General features: G+C 40.9%; 1 protein-coding gene across 1 annotated transcript; it reads right to left on the bottom strand.

Moving 5' to 3' along the window:
• Positions 1-1,203: 1,203 nt before the first annotated feature.
• On the bottom strand, positions 1,204-16,411 carry LOC125481366 (metal regulatory transcription factor 1-like). The gene is made up of 3 exons (XM_048592825.1): positions 16,305-16,411; positions 10,168-10,406; positions 1,204-1,307 (listed from the first exon to the last, which is right to left on the bottom strand). Exons 1-3 carry the CDS (start codon positions 16,350-16,352, stop codon positions 1,265-1,267), a joined length of 330 nt encoding a protein of 109 aa, XP_048448782.1. The 5' UTR covers positions 16,353-16,411; the 3' UTR covers positions 1,204-1,264.
• Between the last annotated feature and the right edge of the window lie 1,977 nt (positions 16,412-18,388).

Here is an 18,388-nt window from a genome sequence, read left to right as displayed (position 1 = left end):
TTGATAAGGTGCCACACAGGAGGCTGCTGAGTAAGATAAGGGCCCATGGTGTTAGAGGCAAGGTGGTAGCATGGATAGAAGATTGGCTGTCTGGCAGAAAGCAGAGAGTGGGGATAAAAGGGTCTCTCTCAGGATGGCAGCCAGTGACAAGTGGTGTTCCGCAAGGGTCAGTGTTGGGACCACAACTTTTCACTTTATACATTAATGATCTAGATGAAGGAACTGTGGGCATTCTGGCTAATTTTGCAGACGATACAAAGGTAGGTGGAAAGACAGGCGGTATTGTGGAGGTGGGGAGGCTGCAGAAGGATTTGGACAGGTTAGGAGAGTGGGCAAAGAAATGGCAGATGGAGTACAATGTGGGAAAGTGTGAGGTCATGCACTTAGGTAAGAAGAATAAGAGCATGGACTAATTTCTAAATGGGGAGAAAATTCAGAAGTCTGAAGTGCAAAGAGACTCGGGAGTTCCAGTCCAGGATTCTCTCAAGGTAAACTTGCAGGTTGAGTCAGTAGTCCGGAAGGCAATTGCAATGTTGGCATTTATTTTGAGAGGACATGAATATAAAAGCAGGGACGTACCTACTGAGGCTTTATAAGGCTCTGCTCAGGCCACATTTGGTGTATTGTATGCAGTTTTGGGCCCCATATCTCAGGAAGGATGCACCGGCCCTGGAGCGGGTTCAGAGGAGATTCACGAGAATGGTCCCAGGAATGGAAAGCTTAACATATGAGGAACGTTTGAGGAATCTGGGACTATACTCATTGGAGTTTAGAAGGATTGGGGGGCGGGGGGGGGGGTGGTGTCCTAACTGAAACTTCCAGAATACTGAATGGCCTGGTTCAGAGTGGATGTTGGGAAGATGCTTCCATTGGTAGGACAGACTACGACCAGAGGGCACAGCCTTAGAGTAAAGGGAAGACCTTTTAGAATGGAGATAAGGAGAAACTTCTTCAGCCAGAGTGGTGAATCTATGGAATTTACTGCCACAGAAGACTGTGGAGGCCAAGACATTGAGTACATTTAAGACTGAGATAAGTAGGTTCTTGATTATCAAGGGTTACAGGGAAAAAGTGGGAGAATGGAGTTGAGGGACTTATCAGTCATGATTGAATGGCGGAGCAGACTCGATGGGCTGAATGGCCTAATTTCTGCTCCTGTGTCTTATGGTCTTATAATAATAGGCATGATTGCACGTTTGGTGAAAGGATCTGTTTTATTCATTCACGAGATGAGGATGTCACTAGGTTGGTCAGCATTTATTGCCTATCCCAGAAGGTAGCTAAGAGCCATCCACATCGTTGAGAGTCTGCAGTCACATGTAAACAGGTAAAGGAAATTAGTGAACCAAGTGGGGAATTCCCCTAATTGGTTTCATGGTCATCATTAGACTTAATCCAGATTTTTTTCTATTGAATTCAAATTCCACCATCTGTCATGGCAGGATTCAAACCCAGGTCCCCAGACCATTACCTGGCTCTCTGGATTAACAGTCCAGCAATAATACCAAAAGACCATTGCCTTCCCTTAAATTACCAATTATAATGACTCGCTCATTTGTTATTTTGAATTTTACCTAAATATTAGTCTTGAAAAATCAAAGTCATATTTGGTCACTTTGCTTAGCCAAGGTATAGTGTCTTAAATGCATGTGTTATTCATTAAATAACTGAATTAACACCACAAATAAAAGGTTATGGATGCAATTCCATAGCCATTACAGAGACATGGTATAAGGTGATCAAACTCAAGAACTCAATATTCAGGGGGATGTTATTTTTGGAAAGAACAGGCAGTAAGGGAAATGTGGGGGAGTAGTTGTTAGTACATCACGGACTAAGTACAACAGCAAGAAATGATCGGATGAGATAGAATCCATATAGGTGGAGGTAAGAAATAACAAGGGAAAGGAGACACTGGTGGGAGTAGTCCATAAGCCCTCTAGCTGTAACTTCTGTAGAACAGAAAATAAATCAAGAGATAATGACAACACGTAAAAAAGACAGTACAATCATCATGGGTAACTTTAATACTCATGTAGATCGGAAAAATGAAATTGGCAAAGGTAGCCATGAGGAAGAATTCAGAGGCTCACTGGCATTCATCATTAGACTACTAACCCAGAGACCCTGGTAATGCTCTGGGAGCCCAAGTTCGAATCCTTCAATGGCACATGGTGAAACCTGAATTTAGTAAATGTCTGGAATTGAGTCGAATGATGACCATGAAACTATTGTCGATTGTCAGAAAAAAAAAGCACATCTGGTTCATTAATGTTCACTAATAAAGGAAATTACTTTCATTACTTGGTCTGGCTTACATGTGACTCTAGATCCACAGCAATGAGGCTGACATTTAACTGCCTCTGGGTATTTAAGGATGGATTTAAATGCTGGCTTGGTCAGTGATATCCACATCTTGTGAATGAATTAAAAAAAAAAAAAAAACGATGTTGTGGATGCAACCAGAGATCAGGCTAATTTGGATCTAATAGTGCATAATGAGACAAGCAACATTCCCTCTAAGCTGCACGCTCTAAAAGTTCCGCACATGGTAATCAACATCAGCACATTGACACACAGCACACCTGAAAGTCTGGTTCCAGAAGTCAGTGTTGTGCACAGGCCTTATAGAGCTGTGCAACTGGTAAGAAAATTAGAGGGCACACTGGAGGTAACTTTAATAAAATTATTCAAGAAGATTCCCTAGGAAACGGTGAACATAACATGGCAGAATTTAGCAGTTTGAAGAGAGAAACTTCATTCAGATACAACTGTGTTAAACTTAGATATGAGTAATTACATTGGGATGATGGGTGAATTGGGTGGAGTGGACTGTGAAAGGAGTTAGCAGAAATTATAGCTGAAGAACAATAACAGACAGAAAACTTAAATCTCAGTGAGGAAGTGGATTCCAGGAAGGGAATAAAGCGGCCATGGTTAACCAAAGAAAGGAAGGATAGTATCAAATCGAAAGAAAAAACAAAATACGGCAAAGATTAGTGGTAAACTAGATGGTTGGGAAAAGTCTATAAAAGCCAAAAGTTGACAAAAGAAAAAAGTGTGAAAATAAACTGAGGGCAAGCTAGCAAGTAATTCTGAAAGCAAACAAGAACTTCTTTACATATATAGACCCAAAGAATGAGACCAGGGAAATAATAATGGGAAACCAGGAAATGGCTAAGGAGTTGAACAAATGACTTGCATCATCTTCACAGTCACCATTATTATTCCAAAAATGCTAACTAAACAAAACCAGTGAGGATGGGAGATGGATACAATAACTGTCGCTAGAGGAAAAACCAAGGAAACTAATAGGGCTAAAGGCTCTTAAAACCCCTGAACCCGACTGGTTATGTCCTAGGATTTTAAAAGTAACCACAGAGATAGTGGGTGTACTGAGTAATCCTCCAAGAATCTTTAATCATGGGAAATTTCCCAGATGATTGGAAAACTGCCAATGTGGACATCCTTATTCAAAAAACCGAGCGAGATAACAAAAAGTAACTCTAAGCTAGTTAGCTTAACTGGGAAAAGCATAATGCAAGTAAAATCTGAGCATTTCAAAATACATGAGATAATCAAGCAGAGTCAACATAGCTTCATGAAGGGGAAATCATGCCCAACAAATTTAAGTTTTTTTTGAGGTGGTAACAAGCAGAATAGATAAAGCAGGACCAGAAAATATATTTGGTTTTACAAAAGGCATTCGATATGGTACTGCACCTAAGGCTACACAATAGGCGCCAATGGCATTGGGACATCATGTATCAGCATAAATAGAGGATTTGCTAACTAACAGAAGAATGAGTTAGGATAAAGGAGGAGCTTTTCAGAGTAGCATCCGGTATCTGGAATGGCACAGGGATTAGTGCTGGGGCCACAATGATTTAATATATTGATTAGTTTCTCAGATAATACACATGAATGTACTAAGTTTGAGGATGACAAAAAAAAAATAGGCAAGGAAAGGATGCAACAGGGAACCTATAAGCAGCTATAGTCAAAAACTTGGCAGACAGATTGTGGGAAAATGAGGTTATGCTCTTTGCCAGGAAGAGTTGCACATTATTTAAATGGGAAAAAACTGCAGAAGGATTTTTTTTCCCCTGGGGGAGGTTAGCATCCAGGTTCAGTGGCTGATAAAGCCGGCAAATGATTGTTGGCTTTCATTGCAAGGGGAATCAAGTACAAAAGTAGCGAGATCTTGCTAAAACCATGCAAGGCAATAATCAGTCAACACTGGAAAACTGGACAATTCTGAATGCATTATCTAAGAAAAAGTATACTGGCGTTGAAGGCAGTCCAGAGAAGGTTCACTAGGTTGATGCAAGGTATGGAAGGACTACAGTATGAATAGATTATGTCTGTACTCATTGGAATTGACAAGAATGAGAGGAGACTTTATTGAAGCATACAAGATCCTTAGATGATCTGACAAGGTAGATGCAAAGAGACTGTTTCCCTTTGTGGGAGAGGCTGGGACCAGAGGGCATAATCTCAAAGGTCTTCAATTTAGACAAAGGTAACCAATTTATGAAGTTCTTTACCACAAGGAGTTGTCATGGCTGGGTGATAAGCACAGTCAAAATTCAAATCAACAGATTTTTAAATCACTAAGGAAATCAAGGGTTCTAGGGAAGGCAATAAAATGGAACTAAGGGTCATTAGATCAGCCATGATTTCATTGAACAGCAGAGCATTCTCAAAAGGCCAAATGGCCTACGTCTGTTCATATACCTGATGATCTCTGCAGAGACCCAGTATATTGGCACAAGCCAGAGGCTGCAACCATTACTTTGATACCATTTCTAACTGAATGTTTGGTAGTTAGTTTGGGTGGTGGGAGTGGAACAGTGCTGCTTTGCACAAACTAATTTCAATGCACTGTAAGTCAGTCACAGGCCACAATACACCTTTCCTAGGGGAAACCTCATTAACCACAAACAAGCCTCTGTAACAAAATCCATATTGAGAAGCACCAATTTACTGAACCAAATATGTGCTTCCTTTGAAATTGCTTGGACTGCAATACCTCAAAAAGGTAGCTACTGGACGGAAATATAAAACACGACTGGCTCTCTCCAATCTAAAATGAACTAAGCACCCATCAAGTTATTATTTCTTTGAAAATTCACCTTAGCTCAGCTGATATCATAAATTACATCACAAGGCCCTAGGTTCCAATCCCACACTGACTGGAACATTTCTTCCAAGCTGCTCCTCTTGTGCAGCAGAGGCAGTGTTATCTTTTGGATAACAATCAACAGGATAAAAGTTAATGTCAAAAACGCTAAGAGTTTGAGCAAGAAGTTCTTCTTCTGCACTGGCCAATTAACAAAGTATAAATAATTTAAAGGCAGTGTTTGATAAAGTTGAGATTTATGTATAAATATCTCAAAAGCAGTTTTAGCACCTGGATCTCCAGTTAGTGGCATGACTGTCGATTTCTTTTGTGAAGGATTTTTTAAAAAGTCAGTATGCCCTTCCAGAACCATGGTCAAACCCAGAATACGTCAGAGAGGAGGTGACCACAAAGCCCCTGTCATATTAATGGAAGATTGTTGACACCGAGTTTTATAAACAGGGTGTTAAGATGAACATGCAAAGGCATTTGCTTGCTTTTGGTTTGGAATAATTAAGGAATGATCATAGTTTAGGAAAACCACAGATTGAAAGCCTTGGGGCAGAAGTAAATATACTTTCCCTTAAAAGGAGTATGGGATAGTTGAGGGAAAACACAATTATCTTGCTGTAGAAGTTAGCTTTTGAATCGTCCAAACCAGGAATGTTGGATTCGAAACCTGCAGAATATTTTTAAAAATTGCCAAGTCTAAGTTTTGTTTCATGAGTATTCATAAGACTTCACAACTCATTGGTCAGAACTGCAGGAAAGCAGTTAGGTCAAATCTCAATTTGATATTGAAGGGCAATTTCTCTGGATTTCAAACACAGTAAGATAATGGTTTTAGAGAATAGCAGTCTTGTTTTACCATATATTTTCAGATCATTCCAGCTATACTCTATTTGGCTATCTTGTTTTCTTTCTTTTTGTAATTAGCTTGTTTTATTTAAAGATGATGTTCAGCCTTACGTGCTTACATTTCTTTGAATAACCATCACATCAAATAAAAAAGATCCAACAGGCCAGATTTCAATGAGATGAGGTCTGTCTGGTCACAATATCAGTTGGGATCAAATCTCATGCATCTAACTTCGAGGCTTTTTGAGGTTTGTGATTTGCCACCACTGTACACACGTGATTGAATTACTCTGACTGAAACACAACTAATCCAACCCTAAAAAGAAATGCATTGAAATTCATTGGCTATGTACCACTTGGACATCTTGACACCAAAATGGAATTGTGAATATTTCTGTTCAAGCTTGTTTAAAAACCTCATTAAACCCTGTTTGTTGTAATGTATTTTGCAACATTGTGAAAAAGCAAATGAATGTGATGCATTCACTAATGCATAATCCTCAAGGTGCTGAGGAAAACAAAGCTACAGGTTGAACAAGTCCCTAAGCATTCCATGCATCTGCAATAATAATTTAAGTGCCATGGGAACACCAGTGCACAATCCTCCACAGAATTTAAGACAACTCAAAAACACAGTTGCTTATCAGCAACTATGTTCGACCCTCATTGGCAACTTGCTCAAAATCAAGAGTTAGAAGCCAGAGGTTTTTCTTATATGCATTAATGTTTCGGGTTGGGTGAGCCTTCATCAGGCCGCTTGACCTGAAACGTTAACTGACTTCTCTGCGCAGATGCCGCCAGACCTGCTGAGCTTTCCCAGCAACTTCTGTTCTTTCAGTTTTTGTTTTTTTCATTTGTTTATGGATGTGGGTATCACCGGCATTTATTGTCCAACTGCTTTCAAGAAAGTCATGGCCCATCTTTCAACCCACTGCAGTTTGTGGGGTATAGGGATTCCCACAGTATTGTTGGGAACTGAGCTCCAGGAGTTTGACCAAGCATTAGCAAAGAAAGGCAATATAGTGCCAGGTCAGGATGGTAAATGGCTTGGAGGAGAACTTGCAGGTGGTGTTACTCTCATGCACCTACTGCCCTCATTCTAGATGCCAGAGATTTGAAGGTGCTGTTCAGGCATCCTTGCTAAGTTGCTACAGTGCATCTTGTAGGTGGTACACACCACTGCCACTATGCATTACACTTTCTCCACTGTTGGCCTAATGTTTAAAAGGTGGTGGCTGGGCTGTCAATCAAGCAAATTGGTTTGTCCCAGATATTATCAAGCTTTTCTGGAGCTAAGCTGATCCAGCTAAAGAGTTTTCCATTATACTCCTGATTTTTGCCTTGCAGATTGTGGACTGGCTACAACATACTTAACTCAAACAGATTAAATGTTGCACCAGAAAACAAGAGTTATGAGCTGTCTTAATTTATTCAGCAACACTGAAAATTAAGAACACGTGATATATTGAAGAAAATGGCACTGTGGATCCGAAATAAAAAGTTAACATTTCTTTTTGGAATTTCTAAGAGTTCCAAAGAAGAGTGCCATATCGGAATTGAAGCAATAATTCTCTTTCTTTGACCACGGATGTTGGCAAATCTGCTGACATTTATAAGCATTTTGTTTTTATTGCTGGAAATACATGATAGGCCTTCTGGACTATAGATTCTGAAAATAAATCCAGTTTTAACTTATTAACTTGATCGCATCACTTCTCAAAGAATTTAGAGAAGGTTGAACTCCACAGCAAGACTGACCATTGTGGTGCCTAGTCTATCAAGCTACATGCTTGGGCTGAGAGAACCTGAACCAATTCACAAAAGGTGCAAAATATGCAGCACAGATCACTTGAGGAAACTCTGGTTTAATGTTAAAGGGAAAAAGTGCTTCAAGAGCGCTCATTCTCCTCCCTCTCCACTACAGAAGCAGAGGAGCATTCTCGTGCTCATCAATTTATATGACAGTCACATCTTATTCAAAGACAAGTTAAGGAAATCATGATGTGCAAGCATACACAAGAGTGATGAATTAAAATAATTATGTCAGCAGGCAAAAAGAATCAGAGGAACTGCAGAGATGAAAAGCCCAACTGGCAGAACTTTGTCTCCATCCTCAAATTCTCCTGAGATAACGGATGTACCATTTGATTTTAACTTTTGAAATTGTAAAACATATCCAAATCCAATAAAAACTATTCAAGAAAGGATAACAGAGAGAAAAATAAACAGAAAAAAGTTACAGATCTGAGAGGTGGGCTTCATATGGTTTAAATTGTGAAACTAGCATGATAAATATAGGGAAATAACAGCTCTAGCATACACGGATTCAGAAAAAGAATTGCACAAGGTACCACGCAAAGGACTAAATTCAAATTCGAGATCCAGGTAGTTGGGGCAATATGTTTGCATGGAAAGAGACAGAAAACTGGTTAACAGACAGGAAACAAAAAGCAGAGATAAATGGAGCATTTTCAAGTTTGCAGGACGTAACTACAAGCATTGCTGCAATGGCCAGTGTTGAGACCTCAACAATTTACAATCTACATTAAGGACTTAGAGGCACAGCAACATATCCAAGTTTTCTAATGATAAAGTGGTGAGATGCTCAAAAGAAGTTGCAAAGGTTAACTGGACAGTCAATAAGGTGGCAGATGGTAGCAAGAGCAGAAAAATAATATTTAAAAACAAGTGAAAAGTTAATGTCGATTAATATTGATACAGATTGAGAGAGAGAAATTTGGCACATTCATACAAATGGAGAAGGAAAGTTAGCAGCCTTCAAGCAATCATGAAGACAAATGGCCTTTACTGTAAGTGGACTGGTAGGAATACAAGGGCAAGGAACTGTTGATACAATTGTATTGTGTTTTGTTGGCTTTATTCAACATTTCAGGGGATGTGCATATCACAGCTGGGAGCGGGTGAGGAGGAGGAGGAACCAGCATTTATTGTCCATTCTTCATTACTGAGAGCCTGAAGTCACATGTAGGCCAGACCAGGTCAGGATAGCACATTTGATGGCATGAGTCAAGCAGATGGGTTTTTTCAACAATCAACATTGGCATCATAACACTCTTACATCCAGATTATTACTTAGCTATTAAGGCAGGATTCAAACTCAGATCTCCAGAATATTACCTGGGTCTCTGGATTAATAGACTAGCAATAAAAGCACTAGGCCATCAACTCCCCACCCGCAAAACCACCCCCACAGCACTTTCTCCTGCAACTGGCGAAGGTGAAACACCTGCCATTTACCTCCTCCCTCCCCAGTATCCAAGGGCCCAAACATACCTTCCAGGTGTAGCAACACTTCACCTGCACTTCCCAGAAGCTAGTCTACTGCATTCGCTGCTCACAACGTGGTCTCCTCTACATTGCTTCATTTCCCCATAGACTGGGTGACCGCTTTGCAGAACATCTGTGTGCTGCTCACAAAAAAGACTCTGACCTACCTGTTGCCTGCCACTTTAACACACCAACCTGTTCTCTGGCCAACAACTGTCTCTGGCTTCCTGCAGCATTCCAGAGAAGCTCAACGCAAGCTTGAAGAACAACACCTCATTTTCCGCTTAGGGACCCTGCAGCCCTTCGGACTCAATATTGAGTTCAATAATTTTAGGGCCTAAACTCTCCCATGTCCTAGCCCCCTACCCCACACACCAGACCTTGATATCACATAGGCTGCCATTACACACTGTCTATTGTTAGTCACTAACAGTCCCCATTAACAGCTATTCACCCTCCTAGCCAGATCTTTATTAACTCCTTTGTCTATCCAACTGCTCTTCTCCCTCTTTGGGCTCGATCCTATCGTTTACTCCCTACCCAGTCCCCCTCCCTATTTTATGCACATAAACCAATGTTTTCCCAGCTACCATCAGTTCTGTGAAAAGGGTCACCGGACCAGAAACGTGAACTCTGATATTTTCTTCACAGATGTTGCCAGACCTGCTGAGCTTTTCCAGCAACTTCTGTTTTTGTTCCTGATTTACAGCATCCATGGTTCTTTCGTTTTTAACTGCCCAACAACAGTGCACGCAGTTTTGGTCTCTATTCAAAGGAAGATATACCTACATGGAAAGTGGTCCAGCCAAAATTCACTTTGGGAGCGTTGTCCACTAAGAAACTGTGCAACCTGGCCCTAAACCCTCTGCAATTTAGGAGAATAAGAGGTAACAACTTACCGATAGAGTGTGTTAAATGCTTTTTCACAACCCTGCACATCACACTCAAACGGCTTTTCCTTGGTGTGGACTCTGACGTGGATTTTCAGGCTGTAAGATGTGAGAAAGGCCTTGCCACAGCCCTGCTGATTACAAACGAACGTGTATTCACCACGATGAGTCTTCTGATGTGTCCGCAGGTTTCCTGCCGTGCTGTAAGTACGTGGGCAGCCTTCAAATGTGCACTGATATCGTTTTACCTGTTTTTATTTTTGTGGGTGGGCAAGCACATGAGAGGGAGAGGTTGCAGGAGTGGGAAAAGAGAGAATGGCAAACAGAGAGGAGAGGGGCGAGGGAGGGAAGAAAACAAAGTGTTAAAATATCACTTTCCAGGTGGATTTTATTCCTTTCCTTCTGGTGCTTTAACAATGCAACAACCTATCAGCTTTAGATTGAAAATGTCCAAATGCAACAACTTGATTTCCAACTTATAGTGTAGCTGAATACTGAGTAAGTATGCAAAGATTCAATATTGGGTTTTAACAGATTGACTCCAACACACAAATTCCTGTAATTTGACTACCACAAAAGAATCTTCAACTGCTTAGTAAATGTAGCAAATATTAAGCTATAATTATCCCAAGAAAATCCATGAATATCAAGCTTTCCCCAAAAGTAAGCTGCCGCAATCCTGTGTTAGGAGCCATTCGCTGATTAATTCCACTATTACCAATTATCCAGGAGCCAGTATGGTCACCAGTTACTTCCAATCAAATTCTCATCCATATTTGAATCTGTTCATGCCCTAATTTCTCTCCTTCCAATTCAAATCTTTATCAATTATAGAGTTGCAGATCATTCGACCATGCTTAATTATCCTGTCCCCTACTCACTTCACCCAAGCATACAGTTCGTCAGCTGCATCCCTCCCCAACCCTTCAGAGCATTTAGTCACTATTCCTTCACATGTCCAGGTTCTATACTGATATTTTCTAAAATCAACCATTTCAAATATATTACCACACACCTGTGGAACAGGTGGGACTTGAACCTAGGCGCCACAGGAGCCCCTAAGTTTCCATTCTCTGAAATTCCCTTCCTAAATCCCTGCACCTGCTTTCCCTCCTTTAAAGATCTTGCTTAAATTCTACAGCTCACGAACTTTTGATCATATTGTCAAATATCCCCCTTGTCTTAGCATCCATTTACATTTTATGATGCCAGAGGTCCTTTGGGACATTTCACATTAAAAGGTGCTAAATAAATGCAAAATTGTCATGTTCTATCCTTATTCAGAGAATCTAACCAAGCCTTGATAAAACAAGATACCACAAACAGGTAAATGTAAAGTGGAAAGGCAGTATAGTGATAATATCAGAGATACCATGTCAGCTGAAGCCACAAGGTTCCACTTTCTTGACCTCACCCTTGCCTAAGGTGTAGTGACCGTTAGGTTAAACCACCACCATTAGTGTCTCTCATTCAGATCCCACTAAAACAGCTCAAGGAATTTATATTCAATCAATAATCTGGAACATGAAGCTGGTCTTTATAACTAACTATGGAACTATAATAGCTAGTCTCAAAAACCCATCTGGTCCATTAATGTCCTTTAGGGAAGGAAATCTGCCATTGTTACCTGATCTGGCGGACGTGCAAAGACAGACGTCAACAAATGAGATTGACTTAACTACACACTGCAACAGTGAAGCAAGCTCCTCAGCTCAAGAGTAACTTGGGATGGGCAAAAAAAGATTACTGGCCTCATTTAAGATGCTCACACCTCAAAAGAATAAAAACAGAAACAAGACAGTTGCTATGCTATAATTTAGTGAGTAGTTCAATGACAGTAAAATTAGTCCAGATTCCACACAGAAATCATGGCAAGGTACAGTTTCAAATTACACTTAAATATTCCACTGTTGCCCGAAATTGAAAGCTATCAATTACAGGAGCCTGATGTCAGAATCAATTAGGGGTCCTGGGGATACACTTACTGGCATATGATCAACTAATCTTCCCTTATGCACCCCAGATAACTGGCTGCCTCCAAGCTCATTGTCAATTAAAGATGATAAGCGGCTCCATTCTGCCGGCCCAATCAGAGATGAATCAGCTCTGGATCCTCAACAACCCTATCAAGTAACAAGTGAGGCTAAGGGAGATCAGGAACCACAAGGAGCAAAACAAAGGAAAAGGCCAAAGGCCAAATTTAAAAAAAAAGAGAACTTCAACATGAAGGCAGCATCAAAGGCTTTCAGATAACTCAGTAGTTAAGGGGACAGGACAATAGATGCCCCAGAGTGGAAGGGAAATCTCTCTGGATACATGATTTGAGTTACAGATACAGCCTTTCCTGTTCATGTCCTCATCATTGGGCACAGCACCAGAGGCACCCATTCTCCACAGTCAAGTCAGTCATCGCCAATGGGTTGGCAACCTCTTCATGTAGCACAAAGGTAATTTAATGCCTGGAAAATATTGCCAATGTCACACAACCAGAAGAAAAATCATACCTATTAGTGTCTTTATGATGTAAACTGGTTACATGTCAATGTGCAGTTCACAGCTAGTCTGCTTTCCTGGACTCCTCAGGGAAACTAGTGCAGAAATGGGTAGGGAACTGTCCTTACACAGCTCCACCCTCTTTTTTTCCGCCTGCCATCAACAGACTGGGAAAATTCAAACCCCAGTGTCTCTAATGAACTGCAACTAATTCAGAAATCAAATTGTGACTAGATCCAGTTCAAGTTAATAACATCTTTCTCCTCTATATTCCACACAAATTAGATCATCCCATTTAAATGGCAGAAATATCATGTTCATTAAGTTAATCATGGCTTCACAAACCATTCTGGTACCTTAAAACTTTATGTTGTGCAAACTGGCAGTATACGTTCAAAGCAAGGAGAGTTCATATTAAAAGTCAATGGATTTTCTTTGATTTGGTCATAACAATCTTCACAGTTGGTTCAACCACCAGTTTAGGGCCCTGGATGGAGGTGAGGGAGGTTGTATGTGGGCAAGTGTTGCATCTTTTATGGTTACAGGGGAAGGTACCAGGGAGGTTGATGGGGAGTGTGGTGCGAACTATGGAGTGGCAAACAAAAATGGTCCTTGTGGAAGGCAGAGAGGCATGGGTAGTGGAAGGTGTTCCAGGTGGTGGGGTCTAATTGGAGTTGACAGAAGTGTTTGAGGGTGATACGTTAGAAGCGGAGGCTGGTGGTGTGGAAAATAAGGACTAGGGGGACCCTATCTATATTATGTTTTGGGGGTGGTGGTTAAAAGCTGTGGAGCAAGGAATGGAGGAGGCATGGTGGAGAGCTGTCTGGATGACAGAGTGGGGGAAAAGAGCATTGTTTGAAAAAGGCAGACAACTGGGATGCTTGGGAGTGGAACGTCTCCTCCGTTGCATCCGCTCTGATGAGACGGAGAAACTGGCAAAACAGGTTGGAGTTTTTGCAGGATACCGGGTGGGAGGAGGCGTAGTCTAGGTAGCTATGGGAGCCTGTGGGTTTATAGTAAATGTCGATCTGTAAACCGTCACCAGAAATGGAAACAGAGGTCAAAAAAGGGGAAAGGAGGCATCCAAGACCAAGTGAATTTGGGGGTGGGGTGGAAGTTGTTAACAAAGTCGATGAACTGCTCCAGTTTGAGTGGCGAGTGTGTTCTCAACTGGAGGAGAGTAGAGGAGAATCTTGCAAACATACATGAACAGAAAAGTAGTTTGTTGGGTGTGTGGATTCTGTGTCAAGTAAAGAGAAGAGGCCCTCTGCAAGTTTGGGAAAGGGAGGCTTGGAGGTGGGGCAGGGATGAGGAGAGGGAGTGGAGGCTCTTGGATCAGTTATGGTTGGCTGGATTAACTTTTCTGGGTATAGTGGTGTGGATTTTATATTCTCCTTCAGGAACCCTCATTGCACCCCACTGTATTTTCCTACTGCCACAATCCCAGGATTCCTGGCACTATCTGTGAAGCCCTGCTGGGTACCTGTCAAGTGCTGGCAGTCAGTTGCTGTCCTGTATGGTTCCTATCAATCAGAGGAAAAATGCACCAGTTTGCCGACAGTGACCTGGAGGATGGGGTTGGGATGCATGCAGTCACCGCCATGGCATGGGTTCCTTGGAGGGCCAGAAGAGCAAGCTGGAGTCGTCAGTTTACCAATGACTTTCATGTCAGGATTTGTTGGCACCTAGTTTATTTCCAGCAGGTGAGAAGCTACATTATCAATGAGGTGAGATGTCATCATAATGTTAATATATGCTTAGACATGCAACTAGACCTGTTGCTGCTCACTAACAACAATCTTGTCTCACTGTTCAACACAGCTGGAAAATCTGACTTGCTGCTGTCAATGTCAATCTCCTAACTGCTATCTTGCACCATTCTCAAATTTTTGCCATTACCCACAGCATTCAGCGCTTGGGAAGAATCATCTTTGCTGTTTCCAATGCAATAGCCTCTCCTTACAAATGCAGCATTGCTGTTGCTGTAGCAAGTGTTTTTTGCTTTGCAAGATAATCCTTCCAAAAAAAATTCAAAACACACCTACATCCAATTCTATCAATTCATACAATCCATAGAATACCTACTGCGTGGTAACAGGCCATTGGCCCCAACAAATCCACACCGACTCTCCGAATAGCATCCCACTCTATTCTTGTAACCCTGCATTTCCCATGGCTAATCCACTTAACCTACACATCCCCGGGCACAATGGGCCATTTAACATGGCCAATCTACCTAACATGCACATCTTTGGAATGTGGGAGAAAGTTAGAGCACCTGGAGGAAACCCACGCAGACACTAGGAGAATGTATAAACTCCACACAGAAGTTACCGGAGGCTGGAATTGAACCTGGGTTCCTGGCGCTTTGATGCAGCAGTGCTAACCACTGAGCCACCATGCTGCCATTTTCCAATTAATATTTCAGATAACATATCTTCATAAGAGTTTAGAACTGAACACTTTACAAATATTAAGCTTGATCCTCAAAACGTATTGGTATTGTTTAACATTGATTCCACCAGGCTAAATACTCTGGCTCAAGATACTTTGAAATCAACATGTATAGTTTTGTTATGACACACTTCAAGTTGCACCTGCTGTAGAACTCATTTATCTGGCCCAGAGGTAGGGATATTTCCACTACACCACTAGATCCCTATACACTGGTTTGAAGTTACTATGCAAGATGCTTATCACCTGGGATCACAAAGGGGATAAAACACTTAAGCAAGGTACCAAAAGATGACTGACAGCAACAGATCCTTCAACAGCACACCGACCAGAAGTGGGCAGCAAAAATGGAGGTAAAAACCAGTTATGGAGGCTGAAGATAAATTTAGCTTGGATTGCTTTTCCTAGAAGCGATCTGTCATCCAAAGATTTAATCCACGAACATAGTGCCAATTTAAAAAGTGTATATTTAAACCCAAACTAGATGGAGAAAAGCTTTACACCACTTGGAGAATTAACCAAGGATCCCAAGAGTCAGTAACAAATCCAATAAGGATTTTGTGGTTTCAAAACAACAAAGGTTGGTTACAACGTAAAACTTGTTATCACATGTAGTTGAGATGATTAGCACAAAAGCAATATTTTAAAAACTATTCATTCACGGGATGCAATTTAACCAAAGGCCAATACTTGTAGTCCATTGTTACTTCCAAGGTGATAGTAGGGAACTGCCTCTTCAACCACTGCAGTCTGTACAAGTACTGCCACAATGTTCTTGAGTGAGGAGTTACAGAAACAGCAAATGAATGACAATATCTTCCAAGTCAGGATGCTGTGCGACAGACAGCAACTGAGATGGTGGTGTTCCCATGACTGCCCTTGTCAGGCAGTAAGAATTATTTTATTTTAAGGCAAGATAGATAAGGACAAGGAAGAATGAAATAGAAAGCATGTTCATAAAGATTAGATGAAGCATTGTGGGAGGAGACTCATGTAGCATGAACAGTCTAGGAGAGTTTCTGCACAGCAAATACTACAAAATCAGAGAACAAACTTCTTCCTGAAAAGAGTCTAGGCTCCTAAAAATACTAATTGCTGTTTCACATGTTGTATTTACAATACAACTAGATTACACTTATGATCCTTAAATATAAAGAATGAACAAAACATAACTAGTGCAGACCACAAATCCCACTCACCATATGCAAATGGTCCATAATCAGCAGCTCACAACTGGAAGCCACCATTCTAGTGCTGGTTACTAGAAGCACCTGACCATAGCCAGAAGTCAGCCACTGACAGCCAATAAACACCACCCCCATACCTGAAACTAGTCAGAACAGAGTCCATTACAATTTTGTTGCAAAAATCAGCCAATTCAGTGCACGCCTTGCTGTTTTGAGTTCTATTGCTTGCAAAGTTGACGTGATTCAACCTGACTGCTCTTTCAGCTTTTACAACAGCAGTAATATGACCCATTAGGAGATGTTATGGTACAGGAAGGGATTGGAGCAAACAGTGAAACCCATTGCAGTAGACAGGCAATTAATACGTTTGCAATCACTACTTCAAGACCTCTATAAATAATCATGGACTCAACAAAAATTTAACATGGCTTTACACTGCATATTTTCAGCTCCATTGACTGACCCCTCCTACTTCACTCACTTTACAAACCATCCCAAAGAATTATTTTAAAATGTTTTAAACAATAAAACTCCATTACAGTACTGATAATTCCATCTATTAAACAAGCAGTGTGGGGAATCACTTACCTACCTTACAAACACAAGAACAGTGATTATCCTCATCTTTCCATAATTATAGCACGAGTACGAAGTGAATGTAACAACCCTAGAGGAAAATGCTGTCAAAGAGCCTGTTGACTTTAGATACACTAAGTAATTCTCAACTGCAGAGTACTATAATCCTGAATGCTCATCCAGCAAGAGGCAAGACAATAGCTTCTGGCCACAGACATCTGCTGTAACTCCTGCAGCAAGCAAACTTAAAAGAAAGAGCCCAAAATGAAACCGATGTCATTGCCAGAATAAGAAGCACAAATGATAATAGTTTCACTGACTATCACGAAAATCACATCTCAAAACTTTGAAGAATTATGTGCTTTTAATTTATAATCTCATACTAAAAAAAAAATGCAACCTCATTTCTGGAAATGAACCTAGTAGCATACAACAAATTAGATAGAAAGTTAGACATATGTTCATACAAGGAATTCTGCTTCTGCATTTGCAGTGGTTTCTTTTCCTCCATGGGAGGGTGATTTAGCTGGAGCCGTTTCATTTTTAGAAATAATGCCAGAATTTCACTTAACTGCACTTTAACTAATTTGGAGTTTTCTGAACAGGTAAAAGGTTGATGACAGTAATGCTTATGATGTGGTATATATGGATTTCCAGAAGGCATTTTGATACAGTGCCTCAAAATAAACTTGAAGGAAGTTTAGGTCATGGTATTAAAGGTATAGCAGCAACATGGATGCAAAACTGACAGTGATAGAAAATAGTCTAATGGCCAATGGATACTTTTCAGGCTGGAGGAAGGTTTGTAGTAGTGTTTCCCAAACATCAGTTTGGCATCCCTACCATGTATTAATGATACGGATGTTGGTGTGCAGGGGCCGATTTCAAAGTTTGCAGACATGAAACTTGGAAGAATTGCAAACTAAAGGACACTGATAAGTTGGTAGACTGGACAAATAGATGGCAGATATTCAATGCAAAGAAGAGGGGTGATGTAATTTCTAAAGGGGGTGCAGCTGTAGAGGGACCTACGGGTATATGTACACAGATCACTGAAGGTGGCAGGACAGCTGGGGGGCATCAATAAGCCAGACTGCTTTTAGCTTTATAAATAGGGGCATGGAGTACCCAAGCAAGAAGTGATGTTGAACTTGTTAGACCTGAGCTGGAGTATCGCATACAGTTGTGGGCACCATATTATAGGCAAGATATGAATGCACTGGAGTGCAAAAGTGATCTACTGGAATAGCTCTAAGTTTAAGAAACTTCAGCTATGATAATAAATTGAAGTTATGGCTGTTATCCCTGAAAGGAAGGCACCTGAGAGAAGATCTGACTGAGGCTTTGAAAATCTCGAGCAGGCTGTACAGAGTAGATAGGAAGAAACTGTTTCCATGGGTAAAATGGACGAGTGGGCAGAGATTTAAAGTGAAGCGCAAATGAAGCAAGGATGATGTGAGGAAAAACTTTTTCACACAATTATTAGGCTATGGAATGTACTACCTGGAAGTGGTGTGGAG

This window comes from Rhincodon typus, unplaced genomic scaffold, assembly GCF_021869965.1.
Source record: "Rhincodon typus isolate 14 unplaced genomic scaffold, sRhiTyp1.1 hic_rhity00001877, whole genome shotgun sequence".
NCBI lineage: Eukaryota > Metazoa > Chordata > Chondrichthyes > Orectolobiformes > Rhincodontidae > Rhincodon > Rhincodon typus.
Note: the sequence above shows the minus strand (reverse complement) of the source record. Positions and strands in the feature narration are given on the sequence as shown.

Bases quoted from the DNA above. Each gene is read 5' to 3' on its own strand.
- LOC125481366 (XM_048592825.1), bottom strand. From the start codon at position 16,352: ATGGTGGCTTCCAGTTGTGAGCTGCTGATTATGGACCATTTGCATATG. The intron at 10,407-16,304 runs GTGAGTGGGATT...AAATAAAAACAG, and splicing joins TTATGGACCATTTGCATATG to GTAAAACGATATCAGTGCAC. The intron at 1,308-10,167 runs GTAAGTTGTTAC...ATGTGACTGCAG, and splicing joins GCATTTAACACACTCTATCG to ACTCTCAACGATGTGGATGG.